The sequence below is a fragment of the Aythya ferina genome, assembly GCF_964211825.1.
Source record: "Aythya ferina genome assembly, chromosome: 1".
Lineage (NCBI taxonomy): Eukaryota > Metazoa > Chordata > Aves > Anseriformes > Anatidae > Aythya > Aythya ferina.
Window position 1 is genome coordinate 118,448,478 of NC_140296.1, and position 12,206 is coordinate 118,460,683.

At 39.7% G+C, this 12,206-nt stretch overlaps 2 protein-coding genes across 2 annotated transcripts in view; one reads left to right on the top strand and one right to left on the bottom strand.

The window, feature by feature from the left end:
* Positions 1-12,206, top strand: part of COL8A1 (collagen type VIII alpha 1 chain) — a 92,690-nt gene that overhangs the window by 26,431 nt on the left and 54,053 nt on the right. The gene's annotated exons all lie outside the window — the stretch shown is intronic.
* LOC311438512 (uncharacterized protein) overlaps positions 6,101-12,206 on the bottom strand; it is a 49,515-nt gene continuing 43,409 nt past the window's right edge. Inside the window, exons 4-5 of the mRNA XM_084522967.1 lie at positions 10,755-10,827; positions 6,101-6,381 (exon numbers count right to left, since the gene is read on the bottom strand). Of these exons, the coding sequence (XP_084379093.1) occupies positions 6,368-6,381; positions 10,755-10,827 (87 nt within the window). The 3' untranslated portion in view covers positions 6,101-6,367. The remainder of the gene's footprint in view (positions 6,382-10,754; positions 10,828-12,206) is intronic.

Below are 12,206 nucleotides of genomic sequence, written 5' to 3' on the forward strand. Positions count from 1 at the left end.
ACCTATTTCCCTCTTCCACTGAAGAACTCTTCCTCCTCCTTGCTGCCAGGGCCCTTCAGGAATCCGGAGGGGATGCTCTACTGGCAGGAACAGGCATTCCCACAAAAATTACATTCCACGGTATGGAAGCTTGTACCATCACGCAGTTTTAGAAGAACATTTCTGTAGCCTACTGTTGTTTACTACTTTTTGCATGCCAGATGGGAAGGAAGCATCTGGAAGGTACCCTAGCACCTTTGGACATTTTTAACGCAGTAATTCTTCACTATGAATTTTGGGGAGAGTCTCTGTTAAACTCTAAGCTTGACTGCCTCAGATTAAGTCAGGAGGACTTCTGGAAAAGATTCCCACAATGAGCAGTGAGCTCACCATATATCTTGCAACTTGTGATTTGTCCCTCTGAATAAAGAGCAGAAAAATATAGAGATGTTCTTAGCCCCACTGGGGACTGAACACAAAATTAACCTTCTGTGCTGTATGAATGTACTCAGGACAGTATGAAATACACATGCAATATTCACATGCAACAATTACGGTCCTGCTGTAGATGCGGCAGCCCATGCAAACTCACTCCAAGCAGTTCTGTTATCGACAGAGTGATTGTGAGAAAAAATTCACTGCCATTCAGCAGGCTGTCTGCAAACTCAGCATCACGAAACACTTGTGTGTTTGTGGAGAGATCCTTTTGTACTTTCCACAAAAGCTGTGGCTCACAAGGAACCACAGGCCAAATACAGCCTGGGTGTTTTCAGACATTTGAAGAATCAGGTCAAGGCAGGAATTTAACTGTGGTTTGCTAAGAGGAAGTGTCTTCTTGTTAACCTTGTCAGATTGAATTATATAGCCTTCTAATGTAAGCAGTCCAAGTCTGCTACCTTGATGAAAGCATTGTACTATAGGTCATGATAAATATCATTCCTGAACTTCAAGTTTAGTTTTGCCTTCAAGAGGCCTAGCCAGAGCACTTAAGAATATTTTCGTAGAAGAACAACAAATGTTAAAAATCCTTTTGTTCTTCAAATTTGAGCAGGTGGACTTAGTTGTTGGCCTTGCAAAACAGCTTGCAGGATGGAAGGATTAAGTTTCCATTACATAATTCAAGAGACTGGCTAAGCATAAAACAAAACAATGAAAAAACTGGTTGTAACTCTGTCCATCTCTTTGAAGGGATAGAAATATTCTTGGATGTGTCCTTTGTTTTGACACATTTATACTGATTACAAGTCGAAGGGTGAAGTTGGAACATTACTTCCTCCAAACTCCCTCAGTCCCCATTTGTTCTAGCACTGTCACTGGCAGAATCCTTCTCTCAGCAAAGAAGCTTTCTCTTTTAACGTAATTGCTCTTGGAGATGTTCAAGCATCCAGACCACACAGCTGAACATGGCGAGGAGTTGTGAGAAGACCTTGGGACTGCGTATCCAAGATTGTCTGAAAGAGACCATAAGCGCTAAAGCAGAATTGATTTGTGCAAGGTCACACTATCAGAGTGTACCTAATTTCTGGAGGATAAATCCAGATATTCAATGATGCGTTAGCAACACCAGGAGAATCCCTTCTGCCTTAGCCTTGCCCAGATGAGAGCAGCCACCTCTTGGCACCACCAGTGTCATGCGGGGCTCGTGATGGCAGCACTCTCCCTACGGAGGGGCAGTGAAGGCCCATAGGGCACGTCAGGGCTCCATCACTTGGCGTTTTCCCATGTAATTGTAGCTTTTCCATGAGCCCTTTCCCACTGAACTGTGGAAAGGCAGAGCCTGGGAAACTTGGAAAACTTGTCCCATTTGCATGGATGAGCAAGCTTCATCCACCCCACAGAGCATTTCTAATAACAAATATGGCACCCTAAGCTAAATTTTAATCTATGCCCTGACAGCCAGACAAGTGAAGAGCAACCACACGCTTCAGCTGAAGGGTATGTTTATGGATAGGGTTGCAGCTTGGGCAAGCCACCCGTTAGAGCTCGAGTTAGCTCAAGGGTAAAGACAGCACAAGAATAAAGCAGGGTCTTTAGGATCTACTCAGTATTCTCTATCAGCAACACTCTGTCATAAGTTTAAAATAAAAGTTTCTACTGAATAAACAGTAACAGCAAATGGCAAATAAAAATAAATCCTCTTCATTAGAGTAATGCATGTAAATTACCTTCCATAATACTTCTTTCTTACCATGTCAAATCCACAATCTGAAAACTTACTAATCAAAGCACAATTCCCCTCAAAATTCAGATGAGTAAAGAAATCTGATTTGAGGGCTTTTTACCCTCTGTAAACACCAAAATGGCCAGGTATATCAGAACTTGTGCAAAATGCATAAAATTAGAAGGGAGAAGAGGTTTTCTTAGGCACTTGCACCACTTCCACTCCCACCCACAAAAACAAAACAAAACAAAACAACTTTTTTCCTACATCTAGACCCTTCTACTCTCATAAATCAAATAATTCATGTATGCAGTCATTTAGGAATTCACCACCAAAAGGGGAAAAAACAAAGCCACACACGCACCAAATGGTGATCAAAGAGTTTGGCAGGTATAAAACATAAATATGGGTGAGTAATGTTAAACTGCTTAAAGCTAGCCAGTTCACATCTTAGCACATCCAAGATAGGTGATGCCTGTTTAATGAGCCATCCCATCAGCTCTCAGAACAAGGGAGTAACATTTTCTTGTGCCACATTTCCTGTTCTCCTCTCATTGTCCTTCACAAAAGAAGGATGTCTCTTCTTCTAGTCAGAGCAGATAATTCCACAGCCTAAGGTACTGCTTTGATAAATGCAGAGGAAGAAAAAGCTCCCTAAGTCCAAATTCCCATGAATAAACATATCAGGCAACTTGCGTATACTTTGCAACAGCTTCCAAGCTCATTGATGAGATTGCCTTAAAACAGTCCAGAACAGAGGGTGAGATCGTGTAAGTATAGCAAACTAATTTGGTTTTTAATTTTTTTAATGTCTAAAATAACTTCTCTATAATGCAATTATGTTGTTCCTGGAAAAAAACTCGCTGCAGAGCCAGATTACAGGCTGTTTCATTCCCTTTCCAGCCAGCACAAGAATCCCTACTTATCAGCCAGCACACTTGTAAAGAAAATGCCCTCTAACTCAGTTGCGAGCAACTTCAGGAACTTCATGGCTCTATGCTCACACGTGTGCAAACCACCTTCCTTAATAAGCCTTGGGTTTTGTTTTTTGTGGTTTTGTTTTGTGTTTTAAATTTAACAGAACAATTGAAAACCTCTGTGGCTCAGCAGGTGTTAGCCTTCATCCGCCAACAGAAGCTGGCTTGATATAAACCATTTCCATTTCAGCATCGGTTGCCATTCCATACCATTTATTTCCCAGCTGCTGCCTCATCCCAGCTGTTAGTCGCTCCGCACCATGGAAACTGTCTCACTCAAAGCGCAGCACGTGGCAAGCAGGAGAGGCTACGAAAGCTGGTGAAAGCTCATTGCCACCTGTGCAGCCCAAATTGCTTGCTCAGGTTTTACAGTAACACAGCTTTCCCAGCTCTATAAACAGCAACACAAACCCCCGCCACCCTTTGGGTGTAAAATGATTGATGATGGCACCTAACTGCAAGGGTCAGAGGGCAAGCTTTGATTGCGGAGGTCGTAGCCAAGAGGTTCTTCCAACAAGAAATGCCAATGAATATTTAACTCCCATGCAAAGCAAACACAGTGTTAGTTGCTGATAACACCTGGCCTCCCTGTGTGATCTGATACTTAATCTCTGCCAGTTGCATAACGATTGCTAAAATAAATATGCAGTGCAACTACTGAGTCCTCCACTCCCACTTCTGCTCCACCTCTCATTCATGCTTTCAAGAGTTTCTCCAAAAGAGAGGAAGAGGGGCATGGTGGTTCTTTTGACATGTTTTGACTTGAGAACCTCAGTTTTCTATCTTTCATTAATTTACCAGAGCGCACATGATATGTAGTAGCATTGTCCAATGATTTAGCATAAGAGGTAGTATTTAGCTTAACATGATCAGCCTCTGCAGAAGAAAATTTCCTCGGACGCTAGCACAGTTAATTGCACAATGTTCTGACTCCCTTTGTGTTGTCCACCACAGACACTGCAAGTGCTCCTCAGGAGGACGTATCTACCAGGCAGACTGCTTTGTCTTCCCAAAGAAGGCTTTGACATATGAACTACCTAAACTACATAAATAAAACCATTGAAGACCTGAACTCCAAATCTGTTTTCACACTACTGAATAGCCATCTTTCTTTCCTTCCCTTTTTAACCATCTTGCATTTATCATGTAATTTCATGTCAAAATTTTATAGTTGTCATGCATTTTGGAGGTGACGTATATGGCTTGTTAGAGCAGCTTCCCACGTCTATGGTGAGGTCTACTGAGTAACACAGATGAAGAGTTTCTTCTAAATAATGTGCAAATTCTTCTATTTAGCCTGCATTTGTTTTATTGGTTTGGTACGGGAACTGAGTTCCTGCTTTTCTTATGAGCATCTCATGGAAAGAGTCCAATGCAGTAAGAAACGCATCAAAAGCGGCAACAAGAAGGCTCTATTATTTAGTAATTTATTTCCCGCAGTTAATTCCTTAGCTGATTTATCTGATTTCTGACTGGTTTCACAGGTCACTGGACTTGCCAACACATTTTTGCTTTAAGTCACTTCCTTGCCAGACCAAAAGGAAAAAGAAAAAAAAAGGACAAGACAATGAAAAAGTCTTCAAAAGGGGAACAAGCCTATCTTCTGGTCTTTCTATGTCCACTGCCAAATACAAGACAGGATAGGAAACAACCACAACAGGCAATAAAAGGGCGCATGTATTTTTCATAACATACGCACTTATCTGCTATATTCCATGGCAGACAATTCAAAGCATAGAATTTTAGGAAGTACTTCAAAGCCAGTAATACTGGACTCCTCAATCACGGGTCAGCAGTTCTTTGTAGTGCACTATATGTATATAATAAAGGTAACCTCTGAGCTAAGGATTTATATGCTAAACTAGATCCTCCAGTTCTCCTCCATCAGATGCTTTACAAACCTGTCAACGTTAAAACCCACATTTGAAAGTGAGGACAATTCTTCCTGCATTTAGAACATAAATAATAACAAAAATACTCTGTTACTAGATAGATTATTTCCTGTAATAAACTTAAGCAGAAATAAAACAGCGTAACTCCCACTATGACAAGTGCTCCTTGATAGAGGGAGGCTTCTTAATGCTGTGCTAAATCCAGATTAGACAATGGCTTTCACTTCCTTTGTTGGGACACCACTCAATTTCCCATAGATACGAAACTTGGAAAATTTTAGCATTTATTTATTTCTCCCCAGATTTCATTTTGCTTTGCTCATGAAGCAGACTGGTTTATTTTCATCTGTAAGATCTTACATTTATTAAGGGATAAATCTACGGTGAATTTAAATACTAACACAATTAGGGTGTTTACATGGGGTCTTTGCACAATGTTTATGAGATGAAGTAAAACCCAGACATATTCTGTTTCTGATTTGTATCACAAAGATTGCAGTGCAGCTAGGAAACATACTTCAGTGAGTCACATCTTGGAAAAGAAAAAAGATAAATGGCTAAAAATGCAATAATGGTAGGTTATCAGGAAATAAACACTGAGCTAGCAGACTTTGTCATTCTGCTTGCAACCACTTCTAGTCCATGTCTAGGATGTGCCTTCAACCACCCAACTGAGAAATGACAGTTTTTACTCTTGATGACATTACATCCATAACAAAGGCAAAAGATAACAATTAATTTTTCTGCTCTCCTGTATTCAGCTGGCTAAGTGTGTAGGGGCTGAGACTCCAGAAAGACAGGAATGCATCATTTCAGCCTCCGGCTGATCAATAACCCTTCACATTTACTTTCAGATCTCAGAATTCCTTGCAAACATAACAAAAACCTACCACTGATTTAATCTCCTAAAATAGATAGCATTATGCTAGCTTCCCCTGGTATGAAACTGGAGCTGAAAGGGTGTAATTCCCTACATACTGACAGGAGCAAAAGTGGCAAGGATGAGCGTTAACAACTCTGTTGGTATCATGATACATCTATGGTGTTTTTATTTGTCCAGAGGTAAGCAGAACATATTCACATATAAACACCAAAGAAGAGAGAAAAGGCTGCAATAAGTCATTAAATGCAATTCATTTGTCAAAATGAAATCCCTTGTTGGGTTCAAAAATGTTTCCCCTCAGATTCTACCTTTTCACCTCATTCTTATTTTTTTGGCTGGGTTCAGAATGGTGTAGGAAGTCCGTCCAGTGCTTCTGTAAAGCAGAATTGTAGGCTATGTCCTGTGAGCCACTTACTGGCAGCGTTTGTCTCTGAATGTCTCCTGTTCTTTTAAACACATTCCCACAGATGGATCCTTACCTGAAGCAACCTTTTAAAATGTAATAAAAGAACAGCTGTTAGCTACATCCATTACATTTTCAAGTTTATTTTTTTACTCAAGGATAATACTGTCATCTCTTCAAAGTTGCTAGGAATTTATTTTGAAGCAGAAGTAAAAGGAAAGATATCCAACAAGTCATCTGATTTATTGCAGTAACCCTCTTTTATATGCAGTGTTAAAGTGATCATGTGCTTGGCTTTAGAAATGTTAAGTATTTCAATTCAGTGGAAAGGTTTAAAGGAATAAGTTATACACATATGCTTTTCCAATTACATCAGTATGTTAAAAGAAGTTGTTTTTTTAAAAAGTGCTAAATCACTGTATAGTATGTGCAAGCTAAACCAAAAGTTTACTTCAGAGAGAATATTGAAAAGATGTATCCTCCAGGCTAGATAGCAAAAGCTTTGGCACTTATGAAATGGATCTGGAATGTTTCTACATGTAGGTGTGATTCAAAACAGTATACACACATTTCCAACAGCAAGATTTGTAATTCCTCACCATCCTACCAAAAATGCTAAAGGAGGCTGATGGTTTGTACACTACCTTGGCTGAGCCTGTGTGTTCACTGGTGCCAGACATCATTCCTAGTGTATTCAGCCTTTTACATGGATTTCAGGACTCTGTAGCCAAGAAGTCCCTAATGCTTTTGTAGAAAATGTTACTCTTGAGGAGTGTTGCATGCAGGGCTTACACTTCTTTTTCTTCGTTCTTTTTTAAGATAGAAAGTTGTTTATCTCAATATGCTGTTTCCTTGTCTATCCATCTATTCATCTACTCCCCACACCCCAAAATAACATTTTTGCTTTCTGGACAATTTGAAATTCATCTTGAAAGAAGTCTAGAGTCTAAAGGAGAATTATATCCTTGCACAAGTTCTTGAAAATCAGTGGGTAGAGACACAGCTTGGCATGCCCACAGAGGGAACGGCAGACAAGATTCATCTGTTAGTCATTCAGTTTGGCCTCCGGAAAGTAAAGAATGTAAATCCAGAAGAAATCAAAATTCATTAGTTTTGCTGCTCACATAGCAACTTGGACAATCCATTTGGGTGATGCAGTAAAGGAACCATTTGGGATCCAGTCCTGCTCCTTCATTACCGAGGCAGGAAGAGAGCCTCAGTGGAAATACACTGAGAAGACACAGTTTAGAAACTCACTCTAATATTCTTCTCTGACACTACATCTACCAAACATCAATTTGTCAATTTGCTTGTTGCTTTTTTTGGTGTGTGGGGGTTGTTTGTTTAAGTGTCACAGGACAGTTACATGTTGCAGAATAATGAATCATTCTTTAGCAAACGTCTGCTTTACGGGGCTATCCCTCAAGGAACCAGTTTAAACTAATGATACCAAAAAGCAATGATCAATTCATTGCTCAATTTTAGCAAGCAGGCCATTCCAGGGTGATGTGCATAGCAAAATAAATGAGTTGAACTACAACACCGTTATTGCCCTAACTTGTTGCGTAAAATCATGCCAGAATTGTCCTGTTGCTGGGCTACAGCAGTTGGGGTGAGATCTAAAGCTAACTGCCATTAGCAAAGCTGACATTTTTTGGTTAGACGCCAGATTGAGCTAAGGAGAGGTGGTGAAGTGAATTAGGTACAGACTGGCCTTAAGGAAAGAAACTGTAGGAATAGCCTAGTTTGGAAAAACAAACAAAGAAACCAGCAAAGAATAGGAGTTCATTTTCCATTTTGAAATTGCCTTTTGCTAGCATCATTGGCTTATGGGCTAGGTTAATGTTTTAGCCACAGGTGTTGCCACTCAGCGAGGTAGGCTTAGCAGGGTAGCTGCATGAAGCAACAGCTTGCCACAGGACGGGTAGCACTGAGTACAGCGCATTCGATGTACCCACCACTCTTGTTATTACGCTGAGGTAGCTGTGCTCCTGGACAGCTTCCCTTCCTCTGCATTATCTCCGTTCAACAACCTGCCTCAGCAGCACATGTGCCTCACTCAGTTGGTTAGGGAGAACAGTAACTATTCAGATCCTCTTAATTATGCATGCTCTTCTAGACGGCACGCGCTAACTTCTGGTCCTTACGATTGCTCATTCATCTTCAGCAAATACTCCATACACAAGGTTCTTGGAATATTTTTCCCTACCCTCACCACAGAACATAAGGAACATATGTTGCCTGAGTACAAGTCAGATGTTAAAACAAACACAGAATTTGAGGTAGAACAGTCTCATATTTTGCCTTTTTAAAGGCAGAATTAGTCCTTCCCATTGTTCATTTGCTTTTTCTCCTCCTCAAACTCCCATTTAGTAACACAGGATACTCTTAAAGACAACTTAAAGCACCTCAGAATTTGAATGAACCAGATGAGAGCAACCATCCTTCTAGGCTACAGATATCCCACTGAAATGAAAACAGATGCTAATATCATGCCCATTTCCAGCAAGATAAATATGTATTAAATGTACTTGAAGGAAGAGGTAAAGGAATCATTGCTCTTCCGCTAAACAAAGACTTGGCAGGCAGAAAAGCACTATACAGGTAGTAGGAACCTGGAAGTTTGCCATGTATTTTACCGTATTACCACTGTTAAAATATCAGGTTCTATGGTAACATTTTTTCTTCACTTCCACTCATACAGTTTAGGGATTAAGCAAAATGAATAACAGAATGCCTTATAAAATAACAGGACATGCTTAGAAACACTGAAGTTCAACATTTTGAAGAAGATCTGTAATTGTCACAGTTTCACCAGAGTACAGAAAAAAGATGCTAACAGAGAGCTTCACACTGCCATAAGCAGTGTTGCCTCATAGAGCAATACATACCCTTCCCTTTAACACAAAGACAGAGTCCCTTCTGTCTTGCCTTTGTAGTTCAGAATCTCTAAACTACATCCACTGCAAGCATATTTCAGGCTCTGTAATTTTCAAATACTTGTACTAAGTCCTCACACTTTTACTGAAGTATGAAAGCTGTTCTCATGGGGACTATTTTTCCACTCTTTCTTCAGCCAACAATACAACTTTCAAAAGGAGCTTTGCCTAAGGTGAACAGTCAGGCACAGACACGTTTCACAGCATCCACAGCTGCTGTACCACCTGAGGTTATTTTCAAGAATGCAATCTCAGGCCAGGCAGACCTATTAAGAGGACACAAAATAGAAGCCGGGGACTATGGCCTTTAAACTTTAAAAATAGAAACATCACAGTTAAAAGTGTTTTATTCCTCATCACAGTATTTGCTGTTATTAAACCCAAAGCAGAAAAGGAAGGGGACAGATGCACCACATCACTGCATTTCTAGTCCTTGGTGCAACATGCCTCTTCTTGCTTTTTATAACCCTTTAAAACCTGGGCAACACTCAATAAATTACTTGGCCCATAGGTGTTGACAAAAGGGACCCTCAGAGTAAAAACACAAGCTACTTTTCTTCCCATCCCCAAAATAAACACAGCAAGTAAGCATAACAGCAAGCGTACTGTACTCCATCCTCTACAGCTATCTGCTGAGGTAACGCTGGTGATCTTTGTGAAGTTGACATGCCATCAAAATTTATAAAGCCATTAATAATTTTCAAAGCTATTCTTTAACCTCCTCAAAAACTACTGCATTTGGGTTACAGTTAGTCCATATCTTTCAGGTTTTTTTTCCAGCCTTCCTGAAACATAAGGGTCATGGGCAGATTTAGTAAATGAAGTGTAAAATTCTAATGTGATCCACCAATTCCAGGAGATGGGGACCTAAGTAAAACCATTGTAACATTTCTTCCTCACTTCTGTTAACGGATACAAGATGACAAAAAAGTGCATGTATACATGGTATAGAAAACCAGAAAATTGGCAAATGAATTCAGAAATTGTTAAATGCACCTGCAACACACACACACACACACACACACACAAAAGTAATCCAGAGAACTTTTTAGGGGCCTAGAGATACACAAAAAGCAAGGGCAGAGAGTCAACTAATAACATTTTTACTAACAGAAAATAACTTCAGATAATTTTTAAGACATGTTTAAATTCAAGCAAGTATATTTGATTTTTCACCTCCTTTCAGTCATACACATTTAAGTTCCTTGGATCTAGAAAAGTTCATTTCATAGGCACAGAGATACAGTATACACATCCAAGTGTTAGAAGAAAAATCTTTCCTCAGAGAGCATTTATTTTTCTTCCAAATTGTGGTATTGAAAAAAATGCTATCGGCACGAATCTTTATAACTCATTATTACTTCTTCCCCCTAAACAATTACAATTTAACAACAATACAAGCCAACTTCAAAAGCCTCAGTATTCCTTCTGCTTCAGAAACTTTTACTCAATGTCTCCTTGAGAGCACTAGGGAAAGAAAAAAAAGTATAAAAAGTATAGCAAGAATCAACAACACTTACCACTTGGAAGAAGGAGATATAGCAAAACTGCAGCCAGCTCCAAAATGGTCCCTCTAGGGTTGTATCTGCTTGGCTATACCAATAACGATGAGAAAGCCACACAAAAAAAAAAAAAATAAAATAAAAAATAAAAAAAATATATATATATAATGGGAGAGAAAAAAAATCTTACTACAATCTTGCCAGCTCTTCAGTTACATGGTATTTTTCATTAAGAGCTAGATGTCCTCAAGAGACTATATGATTTTTACCATTTTCATTTGGAAATATAAAAGTCCACAATTAGACTTCCACAATGACAGATATGTGCACTACATTATAAAGTCTCAGAAACCAAAGAAAGCAGCAAGCAACCACGTTTCCTAGGTAAAAACATACACTTCCATACAAATGCAAGCACACACAAAAAATAAAAAATAAAAAATAAACCTTCTGCTTTTAGCTTCTGAATCATTTGTAACAACAGAGAGATGGCAATAATCAACCATAGAAAAACAGCTGAGGGAAAGGCTAAGTGAGACCAGGTGCACCTCATTGCAGAGGCTTAGGTCTGCAGGGAAGGAGTTAGCAAGTGTTTTGTATCACCACAACACCTTGTTGAGATTTCTAGTATGTGCAAGTTTCTTCCTGCATCTTTGTTTTTTTGTGGCTTCTTTTGTTATTACGTTCACTATCAAGAACAATTTTGAGTGCTTTTCAGGTGCTTTTTTTCAAAGTCAAACTTTGGAATCTGAATGAAGTAAGATGTTAGTGCTACATATTCCCATCCCCACACTCCTATGCTAAGGATATGTTTGAATTCTGGAAGCTAGTCACACTCATGTGAATTCGTTTTTTTTTCATACTGAAAAGTCATAAACCTCTCTGATGGCTTCAGACATGAAACCTGAAGTCAAGCCTTCCCTTCCATCAAGCGTTATTTCTCCCATAATAACTCAAGAGCAAAGTTTGTTGCTCAGTGCCATTCCATGTAATAATTAATCCAGACCTAACCTTATAAACACTGGCCCCTGCACATTCTACCTCAGGTGCTGTTTGGTTGGGAAGAGCTGATCCCAGTACGTACAGGTATTAGTGATTTGCTTACAATCTACAGTCTCCTCTGAAGCCAGTCAGAATGAAAAATACCTGCAAGACAAACTAGCTTTATCCATGCATAAGTATCACCATTCATAAAGTATTACTATTCATGTCATCATAGTAAATCAAGTTGTGTCAAGGGAGGTTCAGGTTGGAAATGAGGAGACATTTCTTCTCAGAAAGAGCAGTCAGGCATTGGGGTGGGTTTTCCAGGGAGGTGGTGGCATCACCATCCCTGGGGGTGTTCAAGGAAAGGTTGGACCTGGTGCTGAGGGTCATGGTTTAGTGGGTGGCATTGCTGGTAGGGGGATGGTTGGACCAGGTGATCTTGGAGATCCTTTCCAACCCTAATGGTTCTAGGACTCTGTGATG